The sequence below is a fragment of the Heloderma suspectum genome, chromosome 2 (genome assembly GCF_057233095.1).
Source record: "Heloderma suspectum isolate Gila_16-S chromosome 2, 16-S_ref, whole genome shotgun sequence".
NCBI classification, from domain to species: domain Eukaryota; kingdom Metazoa; phylum Chordata; class Lepidosauria; order Squamata; family Helodermatidae; genus Heloderma; species Heloderma suspectum.
In genome coordinates this window covers 233,102,780-233,130,000 of record NC_139459.1, presented here as the reverse complement: position 1 = coordinate 233,130,000, position 27,221 = coordinate 233,102,780, and the positions used below count along the sequence as shown (strand labels likewise).

Here is a 27,221-nt window from a genome sequence, read left to right as displayed (position 1 = left end):
CCTGCCTGAAAATGTCAAGGCTTACTGACACCTCAAGGTGTTACGGGGGCAAAGAGGAGCTGTCAGGAGGCATTCCCCTGGGAATTTGCCAGGGCTGTTTTGTCCTTTTTCAAGGATGAATCAATCCAGGATTTTAAAGGATTGCAGCCATGTAGAGAACAGACACTGAGGCACGCCAAAGCTGCTGTAAGATTCTTTCCACAAAAATAAGACAGGAGGCAGATTTCAGAGATCCTTGCAAGCTTGGCACATTTGTTATGTATGGCTGACTGCCGGTGTCAGGCTCTGCAAATCCAAGTCAATTCCCACGTTAGCCATTCTCGGGGCCAAAGAATCACAAGGGTCTCTCTGTTTGACCCAGCTGGCTCCTTTCTTCCCATAGAAGCTCCCTGTCTGCCCACCCTCTGTGTGCAATCCAGGGCATCCAACAATTGCATACAGAGGTCACAAGGAAGCCAAACTATTTTGCTTTGAAAAGACACAAAGCTACAGATCAAGGCCAAAACCATCCCTCATGGTGAAGGAGAAGTAGGTAGAGTGGATCCTGCACTACAAAAATAGTGGGACCTAGAGGCTTAGAGAAGAGGTGGTGGCAGCAAGCCTCCTAAGTTCCTGCCAGCAAGCTCTCAATACATAGGTCACTGCAGTTCAGCAGAGATTATGAGAAATGTTCTCAGGAAGACATTGTTGCTGTTAGCAGCCTCAGGCTCAAAACACAAGAGGAGCACGTCTTCCCTTGCAAAGGGGGGCGAGGGTCCTCTACGAAGTGACAAATAGGTAGAGCTGGGGTAGAACCTGCAGTCCTGAGGAAGAGGAAATGCAAGATGTGTTATCTGCCTGAGTACTTCATCTCTAAAAGTCATAGGCTAATGAAGCAGGCAGTACTCTCTCCCACCCATCTCCCCAACTCCACCCTGGACAGGGGCCAGATGGGAGAAAGTGACTCAGATGCTGGGAACCAGGGGAATTTGTTGCCTTTTGTCCAGAGCAACCTTCAGAAAGATTTGTACTGCGTAGGGGAACAGTACTAGTCACATAGCTGATTAATCTCTCAACAGGAGCCCAGGGCAAGGTGTCACGAACTAAACTTGCATGTTGGGGACTATGTCCACACTGCAGTAAGATTAGCGTGGAGTCAGCACATTCCTATATTGCCACTTGAACCCACCATTCAGTCACCCCGGGCTGCACTAGGATGCATTTAGTGGAGCTAGAATAGGATCTACTGTTGTTTGCAATTGGGATTTAGTGTGATAAGAATAAGAGCAAGTCCAGTAAGAGAAAGCAGGCACAACAGCTGCCTGGACAACAGTGCTATTGCATTGCCTACTCACAGCCTGAAGACTCTGGGCATTTCATTCATTCTCACTGTAATTCTGGGAGAGGGGTTCAGGATCTCTAAATGAGAACTGTCAACACCCTCAGCAAACTACAGTTCATAGGATTCTTTTTGGGAAACCATGACAATTAAAAGTACTTAAAAACCAGACAGGTTTGTAGTTGTCTGTGGAACGGTATTCACTGCAATGCAAGCTTTCCTTCCTGGACTAGTTCCTATGAGTGGATAGGGCTCTAAGCACCCATCCCCTACCTATGATAAGCAGCAGTATGGAGTGCATAGTTTCTTCTGTTCTACATTTACAGAGGAATGAAGGAAAAATTGTTTGGGATGAGTAACCAGACAAAATGTTTTTTTGCTTGATTGTCCATGATTTGATAGCACTGACAGCTTATGACTCTCTTGAGAGGCTTTATAGTGACAAAAAATGAAGCACTATGTATACAGATGCCAGTTTCCTCAACCCAATCCCAACAGGTCTTTTTGAGATCCAATAAATATACCAATCTGAGCCTCTGCAGCATAAGCAGGAGGCTTAGCCAGTAACTAGCAGCTGTAAGATCTGGTGGATGAGAAATAGTTCCCTTTCTCCTGAACTGAAAAAAGTGTAGAAAAGGGCAACCCAATAATCAAGGGGCTTGAGCAATTCCCCCATGAGGAAAGACTACAATGTTTGGGGCTTTTTAGCTTAGAAAAAAGGTCAGTAAGGGGGGACACGATAGAGATGTATAAAATTATGCATGGTGCAGAGAAAGTGGATAGGGAGATATTCCTCTCCCTCTCTCATAATACTAGACCCAGGGGTCCCACAATAACCTAAGTGGTGGATAGACAAATGAAGTACTTCTTCACACAGCACATAGTTAAATGATGGAATTCATTACCACAAGGTGTAGTGATGGCCACCAGCTTGGACGTCTTTAAAAAAGCAGTAGACAAATTCATGAAGGATAAGGCCATCAGTGACAATTAGTCATGATAGCTCTATATTGCCTCCATTTCTAAGAGGCTGTATGCCTCGCAATACCAGTTACTGGAGAATACAAGTGGGGCGGTGCTATTGCACACATGTTCTCCTTGTAGGTTTCCCATAAGCACCTGCTTGGCCACTATGGGAACAGAATGGTGGACTAGATACGCCTTTAATCTGATCCACCACGGCTGCTATATTCTTATGTTCTTATGTGCAGAGTGACAAAAGTGTTATTGCATACACTTCTGAAATCCTGAGGACAACATAGAATCCTGCTGCCAAGTAGACCAAAGGCAGTAAGCAGCAAGGACCTACTAAGTTCCTGGCTTTGATCTTTTCCATGGCCTCCCCACTTTCTACCCACCTGTGCATTTGCTGTACACAGATAAAGGCATCAAAGCATTCACCTCTCTGCTGCACCCCCCCAGAGAGGAGAGGGAAGGGAAATTGCGGCTCAGAACAGCCCAGCAGCTCACATATGTGTAGATTCTTCTCCCAAAGCAAACCACACAAGGCTGGGTCAAATGCTTGCCTGTCATGAACACAAAGGCACTCTAGAATGGCTGGAGGAGATGGAACATAACTGGAAAATATATTATGCAGCAAGATAACCCACATTTTGTGCTAGGGAAAGCTAAATTCTACAGTCTGTACTTATTATGCAAATTATGGCACCAAATTCTATGAAGTGCAAAATGGTGCGCATTGCTTATTTGGCTATAATCTGTTTCAATGGGATGCTAGACTGGGATGAACCAATTACCTTTGAATGTCTAGGCTCTATGAACTGGATGGCTCTATACCATTTGTGATGCGGCCTGTGATAAATAACAGGACACAGAGCATGCCCTCTGCTAAATGACAAACTAGGTCAAGGCTAGTAGCAGCCCATGAGGAGCTACTTACCGCTCTGATAGTTTGGGGTCAGGCTTTGGAATACATTGTACTGTATTGGGACACAGAACCACTCTGAGCTAACAACCACCTGCCTCCTGCAGTTGTCTCCGTGAGCGATTTACTTCAAGCTGGCTGCGTTTCGAGGCCGTTAGGGATATATGATGTTGTGGACACCCAGCCACCACCCCGGAGCTTATCAGGGAAAACCTGGATTTCCTGAGACTGCTTAAAGTCCGATTCTTTTCCTTAAGTCAGGTTCTCCCCAGTATAGTTGCTGTGTGCCTCAACCCCTGCATTGACCTTGGGCAATCTCAGAGAGATCCCCCTCAGCTGAAATGGCACAGTTTAAAGCCCAATTCCCTAAGCACTGTAAAGTGCAATCTCGAGGCTGAGACTCCGATTCTCCTTCCTTTGGTTTATTGTCTTAGGAAGTAACTACTTTGACCCTTCCTTATAGAGATCCTGCTCAGCATCATGTTACGATGGGGGCTGGTTCCCATCTTTGTGTTTACTGCTCTCTTTCCCATAACAAACCCATTAGTGTCTCCTCAGAAGTAACTCCCCTTGTGCTGTATGAGGCTTGCCCTCTGAATGCCCACATCGGAATTTACAGAGATCCCCCTAAATTGAATACAGTGTTTAAGGCACAGATTCCTTGTAGCGTGTAAAGTGCTTTACCAAACCTGCAATTCTCGGTGGCTTGGTTTATTACCTTAGGAAGTAACTACTTCACACTTTCGTTATAGAGATCCTGCAGTTATAAAGGGGGCTGGTTTCCCACCCCTGTGTCTCCCACCTTTCCCAGCACAAGCATATGTGTGTCTACACAGAAGTAACTCCCATTGTGTTCAATGAGCCTTGCTCCTGAAACGCAGGTGCATCTGGACTTTCAAGGAAAAGGAGATGGGGTGGGGGGAGAGCGGAGGAGAGGGGGAAGCCTCTCTTATTGGTTGAGCAGCCCCTGCCAGACAGATGTCGTTCACTCCAACCCCCACCCCCACCAGGAAGTATGTTCTGTGAAGTGATTTTTACAGGTGCGGAGAACCTGCTCGTGGAGCCCTGCATGGACCAAAGCGCAGCAAAGCTGATTCCTTTTAAAAAATCCAGTACTCCTCCATTCGCTTCTCCTTCCGTTGTCATGGAGACACGGCCCTGATAAGGACCGAAATCCATGACATTTATATTCTCTGAAAGTGCCTGTGATCAAGAAGAACAGCAACATTTCCTTCCCTTTCTCCCTGAACCTCATTTCTCACCCATGGTGAAGCGAGCTGAGTAGTTCCAATTGCTGGTGGGGCAGAGGCTCTCACCACCCAAGGACACTAGCACTGGCCTGTTTGCTAACCACCTCACTTAAAGAACAAAGAAGAGAGGTTTTGGAATTCAATGCTCTTGATGATCTCTACAAAGGAACTCATGCGGGCCTGCAAAAGGATCCTAGAATGAAATAAGCTTCAAGAGCCTTTGGCATGGCCATTACTTCTACCAAATAATTCTGTGAGCATCACCATCTCAGCAAGCGTGGGTCAACGAAAGGGATGAAACTCACTGATGTTGCTGCTCTTGGGAGGAGAGGCTTTGAGTCTTCCATATCCAGTGAAGCAACACAGCGAGAGCTAAGGATTAATCTCGTAATCCTAGCTATCGTGAGAGAAGAGGGCTGGAAACCACATCCATACCACTGTAAAGGGAGAGCTCATTTTCTTCAAACAAGATTACCTCCCTCTCTTGAACTCTGTGCAGAGACCAGACCTCACAGCTCCAGGAGATCCTTGTCCCACAGTCTCTCTGGTCTTCAAGCTACAAGAAGCCCCTAGAAGCAATTTGTTAATCTCCTTCCACCAGAGAACTGTGGCTGCCCTGTATTTCACAATGTGGTGAAATAGTAACACTTTCAGAACACACCTGCAATGATGCAGAGACTCTGCAGAAGTAAAGGAATGCATCAGCAATGGAGTGAAAAACCCCATCCAGTGCAGCAACACAAGAGGAGAGGAGGTTAACAGCCAGAACCAGGATGGATAGCATGAACACAACCAGAAGGTGGCAGGACAGTCCTCCTGGTGCCAAGGCATCCTGCTTCACTGTCCACGTTACTCATGGATAGCTCTGGCAATGAGGATTGGCCAGTGTAGTGTAGTGGTGAGAGTGTTGGACTGGGAGCTGGGAGATCTGGGTTCTAGTCCCCACTTGGCCATGGAAGCTCACTGGGTGACTTTGGGCCAGTCACAGACTCTCAGCCCAACCCACCTCACAGGGTTGTTGTTGTGAGGATACAACGGAGAGGAGAAGGATAATGTAAGCCGCCTTGGGTTCCTTGCAAGAGGAAAAAAGGCGGGATATAAATGCAATAATAAATAAAATATTGGTTATTTCTTGATCATATAATAATAGTAAAGTGTAGCCTGTAAGTCACTTTAGCAATATTTTCTGTGAGAAAGTGATGAAGTTTTAGAAATTATCGGTATGGTGTAGCGGCTAGAGTGTTGGACTAGGAGCTGGGAGACCCGGGTTCTAGTCCCCACTCAGCCACGAAGCTCGCTCCATGACTTTGGGCCAGTCACAGACTCTCAGCCCAACCTACCTCACAGAGTTGTTGTTATGAGGATAAAATGGAGAGGATGAGGATTATGTACGCCGTCTTGGGTTCCTTAAGGAGGAAAAAAGGAAGGATATAAATGTAATAAATAAATACATAAAATAATTAAGGGCGCAATCCTATGGCCACTAGTCAGCGGCCAGACGGCCATAGGATAGGTTGATTCCCAGGAACTGACCTCAGAGCCCGCGCTCTGAGGTCGGTTCCTGGAAAATCGCCCCCCTCCCATGCTGCCTCGTAGGCAGTGCAGATCGCCCCCACGCTCGGCGCTTGTAAGAGCTGCACAGAGTGGCAAAAACGGGGCATTCCTGGGGGTGGGCTGGGGAAGTTGGAAATGCCAGTGCGACACTTCCTATGTGTTGTTCGGCCGCTGCTTCCCACGCTCCAAGTTCCCGCGGCTAGACAGCCGAAATCAGCTATCTAACTGCGAAAGCAGGCAGGAAGAATGAGGAGGAGATCCGCTCCTCCCCACTCCTCCCGCCCTGCACTGGATAGGCGGTTGCCCCCGGGGTCGGAGGTGACTGTAGATCCACACAGGATTGCTCCCTCCACAAATTAATAAAAAGTAAAGCCATTTTAAAAAATTGATGCTCACCATTTTTGGCCTGACCCTATCAAACCAGGCCGGCTTTCCTCTTACAAAGGATGTGGTTCTTCCTTATATGAGGATACTTGTTTAGAACCCAGTTTGCAAGATGTTGCAGAATAATTGCTCTCTGACCAAGAGTAACAATGCTTACCAGGCAATTAAATAGAAACTCTTGAATTCCAGAATCAGCCCCAACACAAGTACTGACCTACATACAAAACAACCCTACTTCTCAAAGGTAGGTCTTCTGAACATGCTAAATTCTGCAATCCCAAAGCAAATGTCTTCTGTTCCCACTTTGTGCTTCCTTGATGACTGCAGTTATTACATGTTTGATGCGGATTTTCCAGAATTAATGTTCTTGTAGCAAGAAAAGGCAACTAGCAGACAGGGCTTGAATCTAGACCAGCTTACCATGCCTTAAAGGATTGTGTCCATCTCCATTGGAACCTGACTAGACCCCAGCAGGGGAACATAAGAGATCAACACTTAAAGCTCTGGTTTTATCTCCCACACTAAATATATCATAGATGGCAGTAACATGCACAGCCAACTACTTTACAGTCTGGAAACAAAGGGATAATTCATCACATGAAGCTAAATCAAGCTTCTAATGCTTCTAGAGCTGCAAAGAAATGGGTAAGCTACGGGCTAACACTCTGTGGATAGAGGTGCAAAAACGTTTGCAAAATCCTCCCAGATACCTCTAATAAATGAACAAGATGTCTAATCAGGGTACTGATAGCTCTCTACGGCAGAATAGTATTTTCTATCTCCATCAACAGCAACTTTCCTACTTCTGTTGCCTCTGAACTACAAAAAAACACATGCTTCCCAACCTGCAGCTACAGTGACTGGCCTGGACACACAGCAGCTGCTAGGTTCTGCCAAGGTTAGTTCAGAGTTTCCAGGATCAATGGACAGCGGCTGTTAGATGCAGGCTGATTTTGCTGCAGAAGAAAAATACCCCAGCCTCTGCCCTGGTACTAAGAGTCACAAGCCTGGAAAAAGGAAGACTTTACCATGGGAAGGTAAATTCAAGACAAGCAAGTGCTGCCCTGCTAAGAAGGAAGGATGGAAAGCATAAACCACTGCGAAAGCAGCAGAACCAGAGCTGCTGCAGCCTGGCAGTAGTGGAGTCACTTCCAAATCAAAGCACAGGTCTCAGTGAAGTCACAGTACCACAGCAGAACCCTCTCTGAGAAAAGAACAAATTAAAGCAAACTTAAGGGAAGCATGCAATTCCTAGTGTGTTTGATGCCTCTGAAGAACATGTTAAACGACTTTTGCTAACATAGAGAACTAATTACAGCTCAGTCATCCTGGTTAAATTCACAGTCATCTTACGGGCACTTATATTAAAATCAACCACATCAGCCAGGGGAATTCTAATTTAAATTGAGTCTTTGATCATTCCAGTCTTGCCCAATGCAAATCACTGCTCTATTAAGCAAAATATAAATGCCCATTTCCCTTCTCAAAGTGGAAGATTTTTGCATTTCCAAGACCTATATAAGGAATGCTTTGTGAAGGATACTCCTCTCAAATAATTCTTCATCTTGGGTCTGCAGTTTCTAGCTGGCCTTGCTAGCCACCCAGCCGTTATTTATGGTCACCATACTGCCTTTTTCTCCATGACCCTTCCTAGAGTCCTCTGGCATGTCTGACTTCATTCTGAGTCCCCTGAAGCACAGCATGAAGTCAGAGATGAGGGAAGGAATGATTGCTTGGAGAAGGGTAGTTAAATCTGTAGGCCCTTCTTCAAAAGATGGCAGATTCCTATCACCTAAATTAGATGGTGAAAGGTAGGAAATATGAACTAGCATAGTAGTTAAAAACAATCCTTTTGATCTGGGAATCCTGGTAGCTACCCTCTATTGAGAAGGATGCATCTACTCACATTGTTTCAGTTTCCAAATGAATTGTTTTTGGTTCAAGTACATCTGGTTTTGTATGGAAATTCATGAGTTTTGGCCCTGGTTAAGAATCCTGCCTAACCACTGATATACCATATTACAGCAATAAGGAATATATCAAAGTTGTGGCTCATTGGCCTGCGTTTGTTTAACATTAAAGGAAGGCCGGTGACGGTGAATCCCTTGAGATGGGAAACCCATTACGCCTTCATATTGCTGTTGCCAGTTTTCAGCCAAATCCAAGTTCAAGGACTGAGAAATATGGTTATTCCACTTTGTTTAGAACGCCACTCATGAAATTGAATTGATGAGTAGGAACAACTGGGTTCTCACACTGTTCCATGGCACACATACAGCAGGTTCTCAAAGTGAAGAGAGCTGCAGGATTGGATAAACCATGAAGGTAACACTCCGTCTGAGCCCACCGATCATCAGGCAGCAATTTAAAACACCAAGGAATTGCCAGCAATAGCCACATCTAGTGAAAAGCTCTCAGAAGGGTTAGGCGTTCAGAGAAAATCACCTGCCCTCACAACAGCAGCCACTCTGAAAAGTTTTAGCTTGGTTTTCAGTGGGGCCAGTAGAAGGGCTTCCCAGGAAAAGAATCAGGCAGCCCTAGCAACAAGGAAGCACTTTGTATTCCACACTCACACAGAAGTCCCCAATTGCTTCTCCCTCAGCCTCAGTGCAGGAAACATTACAAAGCCTTGAGCGTACAACACACACAGTTCCCTGCATACACAGACATGGTGCTGTGCCCTGTATGAATATACAAACCCTAAGCATGCATACAGACAACACCCTTGGCAGACAGATGCACTCTTGTGTGCTCTCTCTCGCTCTCTCAATAGCTGGATCATTAGGCTCCCAACACCAGGTCCTTTCTTGCCCTCTCCCACAGTACCAGTGTAGTATTACAGGGCACTAGGTTTCTAGTTTCAGTTCCAATTAGTAGAAGAAAACAAGTCAGGTGCAAGGGGCTGAGTTATAATGCCCTTGGCTTTTAAGATGCCCCAGACTCATGAATTTCAAGCCAACACAGCAGGCTAAATCCCACAGTCATGCATTCACTGTCTCTCTCCACCCACAGAGCTCCTCCCACCACCCTACCTACACTGTTCTTCAAACTCCCTCAAGTTCAAAAAGCAGCTGGGAGATATACTGCAAGAGCTTACTGCTAGTTCAGACACATTATTTTCCTTCTCCTTTTAGAATTCCATACCAAATTCCTCAATCACTTTTAACGGGGGGGGGGGGTAGAAGGGGGGGTCTGGGCATACCTTCTGAAAAACTAACAGGGGAGGGGGAACATAAACACGTGCACACACATCTATTGTGACCAAAAACTCGCAATTTGGGGCAGATGCCCATATTTACATTTACATGCACACAAGGATTTATGAGTTTTCTAATGTACTAGTGAAGCTTGGTTAGTAAGCAGGTTCATCAGGATTGGAAATAAGCCACACTTCAGTGACAAGTTCCATGTTAAGAAAAATAGTGACAATCTGTTACACTGGCATGGATCTGTGTGTATAGAAGATGTAACATGGGAATTGGTCCTCGGTGACTGACAAGTTACTCACATCATGTACATTTGTGTAGAATGACATACATATTATGCTTCATTCTGTTTTCAAAAATTGTGTTTTCTACCAGTCAAACATTGAGGAAGAGGGTTCAGGTCAGTTACTGGGGAAGTCATTTAGGACCCTTGGAACCTGAGGAGCAATAGATATATAAACATTTTCAGAGGGGTTATTTGCCCCATAATTTAACCCAGGACCAAGCTTGCCCCAGCCATAGCAGGACAGCCTGTTTGCCCTATGTAGAATACAGAAGGTGATTGCTGGAAGATAATAGATAAGATAATATCACATTGGAAGATGAGCAGGTAAATGAACCTGTGATGCTATGGCTGACATTATTAGGTTCTGTAACAGTATTGCCTAAGTTGGTATGGAGACAAAGTTGGAATATGGGTTTGTTGCAGGGTTTGGTCCCTGTGTTTGTGTCTCTGTTATGTTGCCACTAGTTCCTGGTGAGTGACTGTTTCAGGTTGGGGTGGCGGGGGGTAGGGGTGCTCCAACAGGGAAGTATCTTGTCCAGGATGGGCTGTGCATCCTTGATGATACGTTTCAGTGGTTTTGGTTGGAAGCTAAACATGGCAAGAAGAGGTGTTCTGTCACTGTCTTTTCTAGGTTTGTCCTGTCGTAGATTATTCCTGAGTACCACCAGTTTGGTCTGCCTGATGTAAATCATTAAGCTGTGAGGAAAGGAAACAGGGTGCCACATACATGTATCAAGGGCTCTGAAATCCCCCCAACAAACCACAAGACCTCTAACCAAATCCAGTCCTCAAAACCTTTGAAGCATGGACATCCCATAATTTAACATTCCTTCACAACCAAGAAGTCTAATAACTATTTTCTTTCCATAAATGTTGGCATTCTGCATTACAGGCAACAGATCATTATTTGCAGCTCATGCAGATTCCAAGATCCCTCTGCACATAAGCAAAGCTAGCCTGATGATTTGCAGAGGGATTGAAATGCAGGTCCAATTCATTTCATTGTACAGATGGAAGGCAACTAAAAGATAGTTCCACAAGATAAGGCCTAGAAACAGTTAAACAGGAACCAAAACCTGGTTCTTTAAGAAGTGAAATATTCCAGAATGAAAGCAGGGCCTACTGTTTAACAGGGAAGGTGACTCATAGGATTGCTTCCTGGCTGATTTAAGTTGTCTTGAAACATGTCACCTGGCCTGCTTGCTGATTAAAAACAACCACATACTGCTGGGTATGGGGAAACATTTAGGTATTGCACACCACAATCTATGCATGTTTACTTGGAAGCAAGCTCCATTGCCTTCAATTGAGTTTATCCCCAAGCCTAGTGAGTGTGTTTAGGATTGTAGTTTTAGAGCATCATCCTTTACATGTCTACACAGAAGTAAATCCCATTGAGGCCAGTGATGCTTACATGGTAAGTGGGTAAAGGGTTGCAGCCTGTCAAGCAAACGTAACATACAAAAAGTATCAGAGACAGTTTTGGGAAAGGCCATCAAAAAAATTCTTATCACTCACAGTATAAAAAAATAAAAATCAAAACTTCATGCCTGTAAAGACAGCTTCAGTGGAGCTCATTATTCATCATTTCCTGTTCTTATGACCACCAAGAAGCTGGGTCCACTTGAAATTAAGAAGCAGAACCACTAGGTATTCTCTGACCATTTCCCAAAATAAATTATTTCATTAGGCAGAACACAAATCTCTTAAGATCTAGCAGCCTTCCAGTTCATCCCATCACTCATGTCCTTGGCCCAAATTTATAATGCTCTACTGAAATAAACAGTCACCTTACTCAATACATTGCCATCCCTACCAAAATGGGATCTAGTTATTAGTTTGCTTGACTTGCACATCAACTCCACATCCTTTGGGCTTCTGTTTTCTAGATGGGTTTGGGTACCTGTCAGCCTCCAATTCAAAATGCCTCAACTTCTATCATTTCAGCTCAGTAGCTCAGGGCACAACTAGATTGGACATGGGAAATTGGTGTTCAAGATCTCCAACTGGGTGGTTTCTTCAAAGTTAAAAGATGTCAGACACACACCAAATTGGGTTGGAACTGGGGCACTAGGGAAAGGGGTGAATTATTTTCCCTTCATAATTTTTCCAATTTAAATTTCCCCCCAAAGCTGATATTCGCCTCATGGTGGGATAAATATAGGTACCACAGGTGTGTGTTTTTTGACTCTCAGTAAAAGAATAGGAAGCTTAGACCAGCATATCATGGGCTCCAACTGGAAATACTGGAGTAACAGAGCCGCATATATAGTACACTCCTTCTTCTAATTCAGCCACCTTTTTTTACTTAGTAGAATAGCAAAATAGACAAAAGGAAAAGGCTGAGCCCCATGGGAGACACCTGTTTATAGAAATACTCAGAGGCCGTACAAGGCCTAAGTAGCGACCCTAGAAAAACAGGGAGAAATGGTATCAACATGAATAAGGTTAAAACTGGTGTTTTCAGAAAAATGCAATGAAATTCAATAAAATCTCAGCACCTACTGGGATAGTGACAGTCTCCTTATTACATAGCATTAAATGAAAGAAGCAGGTCTATCATGTTAACTGTAACCCAGAGAGATTAAGGGTATGTCTATGTTACACGTGTAAGCCAATTTCAAACCAAATGTAATAGCTACCAATCTGGTTCGCACGTAACGACAACCCATAATATGGAATGAGTCTGGGTTGTTGTTGAATTGTGGGCTGTTGTTACATGGGAACCCTGCACTATGGTTTAACTATGGGTTGTTAACCACAAACAACCCAGAGTTCACAAACCAACAACAAACCATGGGTTCTCTTCCTGGGTTGTTCATGGTTAACAACCCATAGTTAAACCATAGTGCAGGGTTCACACATAATGACAACCCACGATTCAACAACAACCTATGATTCAGTGACAACCCAGACTCAACCCAGACTTTGGGTTGTCATTATATCAGGACACTGTCTTCCATCTAAAGGGCTCTGAAAATGTACAGGCTATACTACCCTGTAACAAAGAATTCTTAGTTCTTTCACAAAATTACAATTCCCAGGGTTCTTTGGAGGGAAATTACAACAATGAAACTATTTCCAATCTGGTTTAAATATATAGTGTAGAAATATGTGAACTGATTTGTACAAGGTCTTTCTGGGAGCTTGCATCAGAAAAGGAGAGGCATGAACACCATTTACTAGACATCTGCCACCATTTGCACGATCGGGTCATTCCTCTTCAGATTGCTTTCTCACTCTCATACACACAAACCTTTTTCCTCCCCTTTGAAGGTGCTGTCCGAAGTGTTTTCACATGCACCTTTCTATAAGCCACAATTCAGCATGGTTCGGGAAAGAGATCTGGGAAGGCAAATAACAAGAACCTTGCAGCCCCAAAAGGAACGTTTGATCCTTTCTATTTATTCCCTCTGCATTATTCAAATGCAAAACTCATTTTTCTCCCCCTCAGTGAATTAATAAGATAGATTCAACCTCCATTCAAGCCAGCAATTACACAGTGGCTCTGCTAAGCTTCCCCCAGTGAGTGTTCCAGACAGAAATCAGCCTCCATCCATGGCAGCAGTCACCATGCAACTGTGACATTAATAAGCATCTTGTAGCCACCACTTCCGACTGCACAACCAGCAATGGAAGGAAAGCAGTAATTTAAGTTTCCCTCCAAATCAAGAAGAGGTTTGGCTCCAATTAAGTCAGGCCAAACACAATCTTACATTTAGTTCACATGGAGAACAATATATAAGATGCCACCAGAACAATCTCCATGGGATGTGATGGCTTAGAATCATATACCTCTCACAAAGAAACTGCACCCCTGTAGTAGTACTTAATACTCTTGGGAAAAGCATAACCTTGGGAAGAACAGAAACAGGTTCTTCTGAAGCAAACTATAAACATACCTAGTTGTCCATAGCTGTACTAGAGAAGGTGTAGCAGTTTATACATCATATTCCCTTCTCCTCCTGGAACATGAAGCTTAAGGACATGCTTGAATATCACGTAGCTGTAGCAACACACACCAGCTTGATTGGCTGCACTTTTCTGTTCATACCCACTCCAAGAGGGACTCAAGAAGATCAGCACCATTAACGCAATTTAGCTTGGGAAGGAAGAAAATATATACCCACACAGCTTTTTAAAAGTTTATTGATACAACAGACTAACCATGGAGCACAACAAAGAGAAGTCACGGTCACCCGATCTGCCCACTACCATTAAGCGAACGCACACATGCTTAGTTACGTACCTCTAAGTACATTTATATTATAGTCTGCAACACTGTATGGTTTTCAAAAGCAAGATTTATGTGGTCACTCACAATGGGACTGCAGAATGAGAAAAACAATGCAAAGCTTGTTAACAACTTAAAACAGTGCCTTCAGTTATTGGGTTATTGAGAATTTGGTTGTGAGGGTTCCCCCCTTAAAGGTGGCCTAAAAATAAGTGTGTTCAAATAAAATTACTGGCCAGATTAAAAATGTAAGATGTGTGTGTGGGTGTGTTAAAGGAAAGGTTATTGGTGTGCACACATGCTTTTGACAGAGAGAACATGTATACACTCACACGTATCCAGGACAACTGAGATCATGGTTAACTACTGTAAATTGGTCAGATGGTACCAGGCTCAAACTTACTTACCCAAACAAACCTGAACAAGTCATCTTCTTCCCACTCTCCCCCTTCACTTTGGTACCTCATTTGTCAAGCGTTACCAATACATTTCCTTACTGGTTGCCTGTTCACATCACTGTTCTTTACAGAAAGAATCCATGTTTGCAAAGGTGCCTCTGCTCATTGTGCAAAACCCACACAAAGGTTCCCCAATGCAGATAAATTGTCTTGTAGCATTCAATGGTACAGCTAGGGTAGGAACCTGGGGCCAAAATCCAGGGCCGTGCAGTCCACCACACCCCCACCCCCACTGACCACCCAGGGGTTGAGGAAATCAGGGCAGCAGAAGCAAACTCCCATTTTATTGTATATTAATTTCCTAATTGTATACTTTTGTATGATTTTTGTCTTGCACTTTACCTTGAGAGGGTTTTACCCTTAAAAGTGGCCAAAAAATAGTTTTAATTAATTAAACAAACAGATATTTATTCCTTGTAGTCATGGTGGTGCTATTATTTAAGTAAGTTTAAAATGCAGATTTGAATATGCTCAGCGTATTTTTTCTTAAACAAGGTTGGTAAACAGTTTTGTTGTTGTTGTTCTAATGTATCAGGAACGTAGAAGCAGTCATAAAGCATGGAGTGGCGGTTGTGGGCTGGAGAAAAGAAATGTATGCTTCACAACTGAGACCGTCTTGACACATGGCTGTCTAAAGCCCCCCCCCCCCCCATATCATTAAGTTCAAGGTCTAAAATTACCTAGTTACACCACTGGTAGCACTCCATAAAGAGGGTGCTTCAAATCAGGTTCTTCTGCCAAATAAACTGGGGACTTCTGCCAAATAAGCCGAGGACTTCTTAATGGAAGATATACTGTTCCAAAAAGCCTCCACCAAGCATACACACAACGCTGCCCGTAGATGCATGCTTGCTTCAGTGGCACATATGCTAAAATGGGAACATTACAGAGAAGATTGGCAAAGGACAAAGAATCGTACTAACGAGTGACTTCAATTACCCTCATATAGGATAAATGCATGTTCCAGCCATGACAAAGAGACAAACTTTCTAGATACCCTTAATAACTGTGTACAGTGATACACATTGGGGCAAACAATCCTAACTTCACATAGATGCTGATGGGATCTGAGCTAGCTAGCAGTGACTGACCAGGAAAGGAATCTTGGGGTTGTGATGGATAGGTTGATGGAAACATCAATCCAGCATGACTCTTCTTATGGCCCTGTACAAGTAGGACATACAGATTCATTAAGTGAACCATATCTGACAATTTGTATTGTGTAGTGGCTAGAAGTGTGAACTCCTCCTGTTCAAACCTTGCCTGTCATCAATGTACTACCTGATCTTTTACTGACATCAAGGTCTGATTGAGACATAACAGTAAAACAGAGTTTAGTGTTATCAGAATGAGCCTAGGCAGGCCTAGGGTTGTGCACACTCACCTCTTCCTCTCATGGAGCTATAGGGAGTTCAGAAACTTTCACTTACATTTTTTGATTGACTGAGGCATATTGTGTCTTTCAAACTTGACAACACTGTTATTACTCTTAACTAGTAGAAACAAGCCAACTCCATGGTTAACAAAGCTGGTTCGTTTCCACTAACCATAGTTAAGATTAACCACAGGTTTAGGGCTCAGGTGACATGCTAAGCTGAGGTTAATTTAAAGAGGAAGAGGAAGCTTCCTTCCTTATGGCCACACCGGAGGAGAAGAGGGGAGAGGGAGCACGGAAGCCTGAGGCTCACTGCAATTCATCCTTATAACACTAAAGACACTAAAGAGTGTTGTGAGCACTCTCACAAAATGGCTTCCACAGAGCCTTGTCCATTCATGTACTAGCAGAAGTGGGGGTCTGAGCCTCAAAACACAAAGCCACACTTTAGTATCCACATTTTTCTGCTCCAGCATTCATTCTGCAGAAGGCAAACTGCTGAGGCTGAGAGGTGTGGAACCCAGAGGAATACTTGGAAATAAAGATGGTGTGGCAGAGCGGAAGGAGCAGCAACTGCGCATTCCATCCTGCCCCTGCCAGGAGAGCCCAACAACGCCTCCAGAGGGTGCTCCAGGTAGCCCTGCCAGCCTCGCTCTCCCACTGTAGCAAATGCTGTGCCGAGAGAGCAGCCATCCAGGCTCTGCAGAGCAGCCACCCTCTTAGAATCCTCTTAGCACCAGCCAGAGCGCAGGTGGGCAGACTGTCTGCTGAGCTATGTCGGTCAAGGAAGCAGCTGGCACAGCTCTCCAGAGAGCTGGCCAGGCCAAAATATCTGGCTCTGAGGAGGCCGTTCCTCCAAGCCAGGCATCATGGGAGGGGTGCTACAGGAGATCACCTGTACAAGCGATCACCTGGGACACCCCTCCCACAGTGCCTCACTCCGAGGAACAAGCCCCTCAGAGCCAGGCATTTTGGTGGGCTCTCTGAAGAGCCACGCCAGCCACTTCCTCTGGCTGACATGGCTCTCCAGAGAGCCTGCCCACCCTCTAGCTCGTGTGACACGACAACGGTAAGGAAGGAAGGGCTGTGGGCATAATGAAGTGGCAGTAAAGGGGAGGGATGTGACATGGCCGTAAGATGGGGGATGCAACATGGGTGGGGGAGGGGGAAAGGGGGGCATAATGCGCTGACAGGAGGGGATGATGTGGCAGGAAGGGGGCACGATGCGGCAGTGCATGTGCGCTCCCACCTCAGGCAGCAGGAGAGACTGTGCCAGGGCTGCTCTCCAGAATCCTTAGGTGAGGAACCCAGGTTTTTCTCCAATCAGATGAAAAATTAGTGGACGGTTCACCCCCAGGTTCCTGAGCTCTCTGCAACTGTTGCACATGGCATACAGTTTATCGAAGCAGTGACACACTAACTTTAAAAAAGGTAAGATTCTAGGAAGCAAGGAAGCCTAGATCAACGATTCTCAATATTTTTCTGTATCTCCTCCAACTTTTTCTCTACAATTTTGTGAAGTTTTAAGAATAGTCAATACTGTTTGAACTCACACCCTATTAGTTTAATTCATTTACCCCCTATGCACTTGGGCTCTGACAAGCACAGTATGAGCTCAGGCCTGATGCCTTAGAAGTCCCATGCGTATTTAGCCATGTTCCTAGCTTTAACTCGCATGATGGCTTCACTCAGCAGAACTTCCTCAAATGGACAAAATGAGAGGAACGGACATAAGCTTTTGCCGTCTCAGTATCCTGAAATAGCTTTTAAAGGCTCCCACCTACTTTCTGCTTTTTCATGTTTACTTCTTTTCTTGGATAATAAATATCAGTTTCAATGATATCAGGCACAATCTTATCAGTTTCATTTCTGATTCGTAAAACCCAATCCTATCCATGTTTACTCAGAAGCAAGTACTACTGCAGTAGTGCTGAACCTACAAAAGGGCGGTGGGGAGCTCAGGGGGAGAGCACATGCTTTGCATGCAAAATATCCCCAGTTCAATCCCCAGCATCTCCAGGTAGGGTTGGAAAAACCCTGTCTAAAACCCCAGAGAGCTGCTGCCAATCAGGGTCAGTAGTCTGACTCAATATAAGGCGGATTCTTATGTTTCTGACCTAACTTTTTTTAGCCCAAGGGCTGAATTCCATTTTGGAGAAGCTCTCAGAGCTGTATTCCAGTGGTGGGTGCGGCCAAAGGCAAAACAAGGGGCAAAATATTCAAAATGCCAGCATATTGTAGCTTAAAGCTCTTCCTGCCAGTAACTAGGCCTTAGGAGAGGCATTTCAACCTTTTAGAATGTGGGAAAACTGTACAAAAGCCAGAAAACCACTAAACTATTGGTGGCCAGGGGAAAGGGGGTGTCAATCTGGGGAACCCCAGAGGGCTGGACTGGTACCCCATGAAGGTTGGATTTGGCCCCCAAGCTTGAGGTTCTGCACCCTGTCCTACTGAATCCAATGGGGCTTATTCCAAGGGAAGCATGCACAGAATTGCATCCTTACTCCCAAGTTTGCATAATGATGGGGCCTTATGTTAAACTATCACTTGCCATCTCGTCAACCTTCCTTCAAACATTTGAAACACCAAGATCTGTAAATTAAATTAAAAAATTTCAAACTCTTGCCAAAAAAAAATCCCTTTAAACCTCTAACCTCTCTAAGCCTGAGATTTGTTACTGAAGGGTGAACTATGGAAGCCCAGAGAACCAAGTCTTGAACCTGCAGAAGATCTGACATTTGAGCCAGAAATTAAGCAAGGTTTTACCACAGTGACTCTTCACAATTTGCATAAATATGTTCACAGACAAAGTTACAGAAAGCAAGTAGTACATGTTCCAGCTGAAAGACTTCATTCTGAGTCCAAACTTTTGCAACTAAAATGTGTAAAGTGATAGTAACATTTATCATCTGCATTAGAAGAAGCTGCACTGTGTGAGATATTTTTTGAATTGCAAGTCTAGAATGTACTTCCATCAAGCTGTGAAGAGGAAATCTGGGTTACCTTGCACCCTCTGTCACTTAAGGCTGAGGGCTAAAGTAGATGTTACATACATATGTGTGCAAATTTCCACTGAATGCTTTTTTTAAAAAAAAGTGAAAAGTAGCCCTAAAGTACTGCAATTGGGAATGGAGGGGTGGAGGGAGAAAGAAGTGCTTAGCTTTCCTAACTTTCCTAGTTTTGCCAGCTGACCAAAATGGGTTAAGCAGTCCCTTTTCCTCTGCTTATTTATTCAATACAATTATATCCCCCTTTTCAGAAATATACCTTCCCAAAGTGGCTTACAAACAATAAGTGTTGGACACAAGCACATATAAATGAACAAGAACAGCCCTATCAGAATTGAGCTAAATTTGGCATACACACAAAGAAATGTAAAATTTCCAGAAATTTTGAAAGCGGGGGGCAGGGGGAAATTCCAGGTTTTTTTATTAAAAAAAACACAGAACTTTTGGAAAAAATAGAAAAATAAGCAATACCTATTTTTTTAGTGCTCTTTACAGATCTAAAGTCACTTTGTTGTTTTAGGACAGCCTTCCCCATCCTAGTGCCCTCCAGATATTTTGCACTTCAGCTCCCATCAGCCTCAGACAGCATGGCCAATGGTCAGGAATGCTAGGCATTGTAGTCCAAAACATCTGGAGGGCACCAGGTTGGGGGACACTCCTTTAGGATCAGAAAACAGTGTTTCTGTTCCCGAAGTTATATTATATATAACTTGGTTTGCTCTTAAAATTATCATTATATTTAAAAACATTTAAACTTAGTTAGTAAATGTTTAATTATTGTCTGTATAAACTATTCTTTATATTTAATATACCAAACAAGATAATTTTATGAGCAAACCAAGTTATACATTTTAGGTTACTATTTTATGTCTGACCAGAGGGAAATTCAGCAAGTAGTCCCTGAAACATCTCAATCATCCTAGAAGTCAAAAGAAGCAAGAAGAACTGGAAGCAAAGGAAGACTGGTATACAGCATCTGTTCCTGTTTATAAGGAAGTTTAGGGAAATTCTTAAACCAGTTCCTGTTTGTGGGGTGGAGCTTAGGGAAATCTGATCTGAAAGAAAAGCTATTGAGATTTTATTTAGCTGGGAAAGACTCCACACTTAGGAATCTTAAGCAACCATATTTAATTTAAGAACCTTTAAGCAATGGCAACCTATTATTTGAAGAGTGACATTTTATCCACTTTTGTAAATAATTTCCGTCAATGAACATCTTAATTTTTTGTTCATTTTGAAAGGCTGTCTCTAGTGGTAGTGACAATCCCATGTCTATGCCGTAGGAACCAGGCTACTGAGTTTCTTTTAGGTTGAGAGGTCTTATTCTAGTGGCAGGAGCTGAAAGGTTTTATTGCTGAGGTAGCATACCCTAGTGTTGTTGTTTATTCGGTCAGTCGCTTCCGATTCTTCGTGACTTCATGGACCAGCCCACGCCAGAGCTTCCTGTCGGCTGTCGCCACCCCCAGCTCCCCCAAGGTCGAGTCCGTCACCTCCAGAATATCATCCATCCATCTTGCCCTTGGTCGGCCCCTCTTCCTTTTGCCTTCCACTTTCCCTAGCATCAACATCTTCTCCAGGGTGTCCTGTCTTCTCATTATGTGGCCAAAGTACTTCATTTTTGCCTTTAATATCATTCCCTTAAGTGAGCAGTCTGGCTTTATTTCCTGGAGTATGGATTGGTTTGATCTTCTTGCAGTCCAAGGCACTCTCAGAATTTTCCTCCAGCACCACAGTTCAGCATACCCTAGTGGTGAGGTCTAAATGAGAACTCTGTTAAAAACTGTGGCAGTGAGTTCTATAGACCCAAGCCTCAAAGTTAATTTTTAAATAAGAAACATAGGTGGGATAACTTACATGCTGTTCCGTCACATCTTTTGACAGTGGTGAGATAAGGTGAGATAACCTACAGTGTTTTTTTCACATGTGGGTTTTAGATTAAAACTGCATTAATTGACTGCTCAGCATCTAAGCGAACAAGCCCAGAATCACAGGACTCTGTAGAACAAAATCCATACTGTCAAGAATGCACATTTTCCTCCATATTATGATATGGTGACTCTACTCACATGTTGGGAAACTTAGCATGACTTGGAGCATCCCTAAATGTCTATCAGTAAAAGATACATTAGATCAATAATTTTAATAAGGAATGGAATGGAAGAAAAAACATTTCCCCCCATGGCTTCATTATTTCCAGACATTTTACATCTCTAGTCTTTCTATAAAGATATTATTTACATTGTTTTAGAAATTATTTTGGGGGAGCAAAGACTGGGTAACAATATATAAATACCTTGTCTTAAATTCCAAAAGAAAATATTTCATAATCCAAAGCTGTTCAATTTTTTTTAAAAAAACAAAAACTGTCCTCGGGGGGAGGGGAAATGTTTTATTCCTGGATTTTCCCCATTTTTTTCTGGGCCTTCACATCTATACACACATTAAGTACCTACTCAGGAAATGCCAGTTTGAACAAATACATTTTTAGAGCTTTCTTTAAAGCTCTACCCTCCCTCCTATACCTCTACTCCTTGTTACAGCACTCCAGGGTTCCTTTTCATTTTAAAAAATTAGAGGAGAATGTTACATGCATCTGGTTTTGCCCTCAACTGAGCAAATTCTTACATGCCCTTGCATAGGTGCAACATTTTAAGAAACTGAAATTCAACTTACAACTTAAGGCAAAACCCTTTTTTGCTCCTTGCCTCGTGCTTGCCATTTGCAAAAACACACTCTGCCCTATGATCTATTAAAGTGTGCTACCTAAGAAGAATATTGTTTGTTCTTCATTTCAAGCATCCACGCTGCACAAAATGCAATGTCAGGGTAAAAGCTTAATCCAATCTTTGGGTTCCTTTTAGCTCAGTAGACTTTGTTGACAGTGCAAGGTAAGGGGCTGAGAGTAATGGATTTGATTATCAGTACCGTATCTTTAATAATTGAGATGTTGTTAGCTGCACAGGCAAAGAAGAATGGTTTCAGCGCATCGATTTTTAAGCTGGCAAAATGATAATTTAAACAAGCAAGCAGCAAGTCCTACATCAGCTACAATACTTTTCCTGCAATTTACTTTAAAGAGAAGGGTTGCCAGATGCCCTATATTTCCAAAACAACCTAGTGGCCAAGAATCTCAGCCACAGAGCATCCTCCATCCAGCAGTTCTAGATAGTCCTTAAGATTCCAGTCAACAGGTAGTCTCATATGCGAAGTCCCTTGGAACTCTGTGGCAGGCCTGATTCCACAGATTCAACACAGGATAGCAATGCCTAAAGGGTGCTTGCTTGGCAAATAACTTTACCCTTAGGAAGTGCTCTTTCCCAGAGATCTGCTGCATGCCTTCCTGATTAAAAGTCTCACTTCAGCATTTCTTTATGACTGTAAAACTCTAATCTGAAGAGGGCACCCCTGGGCACACAGACAGAAACAATAAATCCAGACCGATGGAACTGGTAACAGAGAAAGCCCAACCATCATGAAACAGGAGGCGGAGACTTGTAACGATAGCTGGTCATGAGGTCTAGAGGCCACATTCATTTACCATGCAGGGGAAGGAAGTGTAAGTCACCCACCCAGGCAAAAGGGTGGGGGGTGGGGAACTACCTTCCGTTTTGCTTGCATTCACTTGTTATGCCTGCCCTAGAGAGGCCCTTCTGAGGCTCTTAACTAGGAACCATTCTGTTTCGTCATTTTGGGTCACCCAAAGGAAGAGGGGGGTAGGATTCTCAAGTCTGATTGTAGATGCAGGCTCAGAAGAACCTAAGAAGAGCCTGCTGGTTCAGCCAAAGGCCTATCTAATCCAGTGTTCTGTTCACACAGTGGCCCACCAGCTGCCTATAGTAATCCCACAAGCAGAACATGAGTGCAATAGCACCCTCCTGCTTGTGTTCCTCAGCAACTGGAATTGAGAGGCATACTACCAATAGTGGAGGTTATATATAGCCACCATGACTAGTAGCCATTCATAGCCTAATCTGCCAGGAATCTGTCTAATCCCCCTTTTAAAACATCCAAATTAGTGCCCATCGCTATGTCTTATGGTAGCAACTTCCATAGTTTTATGTGCTGTGTGAAGGGCTTCTTTTCATCTGGCCTGAATCTCCCACCAATCAGCTTCATGGGATGAGCCCAGGTTCTTGTTTGAGAAAGGGAGAAAGATGTCTCCCTATCCACATTCTCCACACCATGCATAATTTTGTACACCTCTATCATGTCTCCCCTTACCCTCCTGTTTTCCAAGCTAAACAATCCTAGCTGTTGTATCCTTCCCTCATAGGGGAGTTGCTCCAGCCCCTTGCTCATTTTGGTTACCCTTTTCTGCACCTTTTCCAGTTCTACAATATCCCTTTTGAGGTGCAGTGACCATAACACACAGTATTCCAAGTGTGGTGACACCATAGATTTGTATAAAGGCACTGTGTATTGACAGTTTTATTTTCAATTCATTTTCCTAATGATCCCGCAACATGGAATTTGCATTTTTCACAGTGGCCGCACACTAGGTCCATGTTTTCATTGAGCTGTTCACCACAGCTTTAAAATCCCTTTCCTGGTAAATCATCACCAGTTCAAACCCGCATCAGTGTATATATAAAGTTAGGATTTTTTGTCCCAATGTACATCACTTTACACCGGCTGACATTGAATCACATTTGCCACTTTATTGTCCATTCCCCCAGTTTGGAAAGATCCATTTGGAGTGCTTTTCCTTTTCCTTTTAGTATTGTCAGTAAGCTTGGCCACATCACTGCTCATTCACCCAAAAGAAAGGGATAGTTTAAATAAATGAACAAAAGAAGCCTCTCCCCCATAGTGAGGACCCCGTTACATCATAAATAAGACCTAGTTAGCATCCCATCTAAATGATGGCTTACTTACAAGGCATCTTGAGGGGCTTAACTGAGGGTGGCAGGATGTAGATGACACTTACAGGATACATTAGAGGTCTGGATCAGTTTCCCATCCAGACATTTATAAAGAGAAATACCCACTGTTGTTTCGTAGTACTTCGTGTGCAAAATGAGTTACTATCTGCATCCAATTCATCCTCTCAATCAACCACAAAGTATTTTGGGTTGTATCCAATGTTAGTCTAACTTAAGTCCCATTCATTTCAATATGTCTATTCGAACTAACACTGGACTACCCACTGCATTTACAGAACTGAGGGGTAGGGCGACTTGCCCAAGGCTATCAGACGGCTTGTGGCTGAGCAAGAATCTGAGGTCCAAAAAGCCAAAGCCCTTCCCTCCAACGCAGCGTGACACGTCCCAGCTGTGGGGGGCAGGCCCGGTCCTCCCCTTTCGGGCCACAAGTCGCCAGGGTTAGAGAGACCAACGCCGGGATCTGGCCCGCACTCAGGGATGTGGTCTGTTACTGCTGCTGCTGCTGCTGCTGCTGCCGCCGCCGCCATCTGGTCAGATGAAGGGGGAGGAGAGGCAGGAAGGGAAGAGACCGAGAGCGCGAGAATAGAGAAGGTCCGAGCTGGTTGTGGGAAGGGCTCCAACACAGCCCCCTCATCTGTTGCGAGTCCAAAAGGCCCTGTGTCGTCGTCCTCCGGCTGCGCACCGTGTCTCTAGGCTACACACACACACACACACACACACACACGAGAAGTCTGGCTTTTACCTGAAGCGACTCGTTAGCCATCTCTCCCTCCTCTCGCTTCCCGCCAAGTGCCGGCTGGCTTCCTCCTCTCCACACCGCTGCTCCCCGGAGCTGCCTTTACAGCAACAGCCGATCCACCATCCTCGCCCGCGGGGTCGTGGGGCGTGTAAGGGGAGCCGCAAGGGGGCGGGCGGGCGGCCCACCCGCCCAGAAACAGCAGCAGGCAAGCGAGCGGCCGAAAATGAGGGGGGGGAGGAGGAGTTGGGAGGATTCTCTCGGCTCCGGGCAGCTCCGCGCTGCTTCGCCCCTGCGGCGGCGGCGGCGGCTCCACCTCGCGCGCCACTTTGGCCCGCCGAATGTTCCAACGCTCGAGCGTCTCGCGCCACTGAAGTCTCTCTCTTCACCCCCCCGCCCCCCTTCTCCTTCTTCTTCTGTGCCCCTCTGACTGTTGTTGCGGCGTCGGCCCCGCTGGCTTGCTCGCTCCCTAGTGTCCAACTTGCCGGGCTGGTCACGTGAGCGGGGGGGGGAGAGAGAGGGAGAGAGAGAGAGAGTCAAGTCAGGGAAAGGGTGGAGGGAGAGAGAGGAGGACCGAGAAGAGAAGGGGGAGGAGACATCACTGTAGCCGCAGCAAGCTCCAGGGGAGGGGAGGATGATGCCGCCGCCGCCGCCGACCGAAGCCGGAGATGTGCGGGGGTTGCTTGCTTGCAACTGCTGCTGCTGCCCTCTCGAGGTCCCCCCTTCCCTTCTTTCCAGAGCAGATTAATGGAGATTCGGGGGGGGGGGGGAGGAAACCACCACCCTCTCTTGCCTCCCAGAAGCAGGAACAACAGCGGGTCTGAGGAAAGGACACGAGGCTCACTTGGACACTGCCATTTCGTTCAGAAGCCGCGCCCCCCCTCATCGAAGCCGCACCCCACATCGAAGCCGCCCTTCCTCTCGGACAACAAGGGCTTCTCCCCCCCCCCCCGTTGTAACTTGACACGGCCGGCCCTACCATTAGGCAGAGTGAGGCAGCTGCCGCTGGCAGCAAATTTAGGGTGCCACGAAAGTGCAGCAAATTGTTATTTGATTTCGTGTCGTTGCATTTTTACTGCCAGGGAGAGGTGCTTACGGGTTTTTCTGCCTCCGGTGCCAGAACAACTTGAACAGCCTCGGGTATTATGTACCTCGGGGGTGGGGTGGGGTGGGGGCATTTATTGCGCAGCCTCAAGAAGCAAATGTCTAATTAGGTCGCCCTATAAGACTTTGCGGTGTAGTTGCAGCCCCTTCGCACTGGACTTCGCGGAGGAGCCGCCGATGCGTTTGGCACCGCGCCGCCTTCTCGCGATCAACCCGTGGCCGCTTTTACCTTACACGATCCGCTGATCGTAGTGTGGGGGCGGAAAGTCAACTGGCTGCCAGAAGGGAGCAAGGGTGCAACGACAGCCCCTGGAAAATAAATGACGGTTGCTCAAACAGTGCTTCAGTTACGGAGGAGGGGGGAAGGGAGCGGGGAGTTTAATTAAATCCCCGAAATCCAGCCGTGACCTCTCCCGATTTTCGCTAAGGCATGCCTCCCCCGTAGACTTCTAAAAATAATCATTAAAGGGGCTCATCGAAAGAGGTACGGGGGCAGCCCCCTCCCCCCGCTTCGTGATTCGGTAATAGCTATATAAGTAACCTTGATTTCAGCAATGACCTGTGATGACAAGGGCAGTTCTGTGGCCAGTTCCACCTGTCAGGCGGCCATTCACTAACTAAGCTCTATCCCCCGCTGTCCCAAACAGCCCTTCTGCACTCCGAAACAACAAGAGTAGGAGTACTTGTTCCTTATCTGGACATCTGCATGAATTACCCCCAGTGCTCCAAACAGTTCCTTACAGTTTACGCATGTTTATTAGGAAGTGAGGCCAGAGCGTTCCAGGGGATTTACTCCCATGTAAGTATTCATAGGCATGCAGTCTTCAGCTGTTACAGGTCCTGACTCTCTTCTGCAGCAGTAAGCACACTCTGAGCTACAAGCCTTCCATAAGTGAGCTCTTCCCTTGACAACAATAGAGGCAGAGTTAATTAGTTGAATTTGACCCAACAGCATCCCTGTTGTAGTCCTAAGGAATATGTTTATTTAGAAAGGGATAAGCTGCCAGGAAGGGAATCACCAGACTTGTTCAGAAAATGCAACATGTAATTTTTCATTCAAATGCAAGCTTAGTCTATACTTCACATGTTCTTGTTAAGATTAGTATCTTACTAGTAAAGCTTAATGTCTTACAAATTATTCAAGGTTCAAGTTTAGGGGGATTCTGATATTACACAGCTGCTACCCCCCGCCCCCAACTGCTGCAGCGGCAGCATCCTTCTCCTGAACTCTTAAGTCCAAGGTCCAATACAGAGTTTTGGGTGATGATTCTTGCTCCCTTAGGTATCATATACACCCGCCTCTGACTTCGTCAAGCTGCAGTGATGGGAACTGCAGTCCAACACATCTGAAGGGCACCAGATTGGGGGAGGCTGACTGCTCTCTCCTGAAACTCATGGGGAAATTGCAAAATGGAAATCCTTTCCACAGCCTGGCTTTGACACATGCAGGTTCATTTCTCTTCAATGAGCCAGTAAGACAGACCAAGCTTACAGTCTTTGTACACAAAAGAAACCATGTTTTGCCACATCCTGGGTGGCT

The 27,221-nt window shown here is 45.0% G+C and overlaps 1 protein-coding gene across 1 annotated transcript in view; it reads right to left on the bottom strand.

The window, feature by feature from the left end:
* Positions 1-25,083, bottom strand: part of PKN1 (protein kinase N1) — a 93,227-nt gene extending 68,144 nt beyond the window's left edge. Inside the window, exon 1 of the mRNA XM_084838477.1 lies at positions 24,584-25,083. Coding sequence (XP_084694603.1) covers positions 24,584-24,604 — 21 coding nt within the window. The 5' untranslated portion in view covers positions 24,605-25,083. The remainder of the gene's footprint in view (positions 1-24,583) is intronic.
* Positions 25,084-27,221: the final 2,138 nt, after the last annotated feature.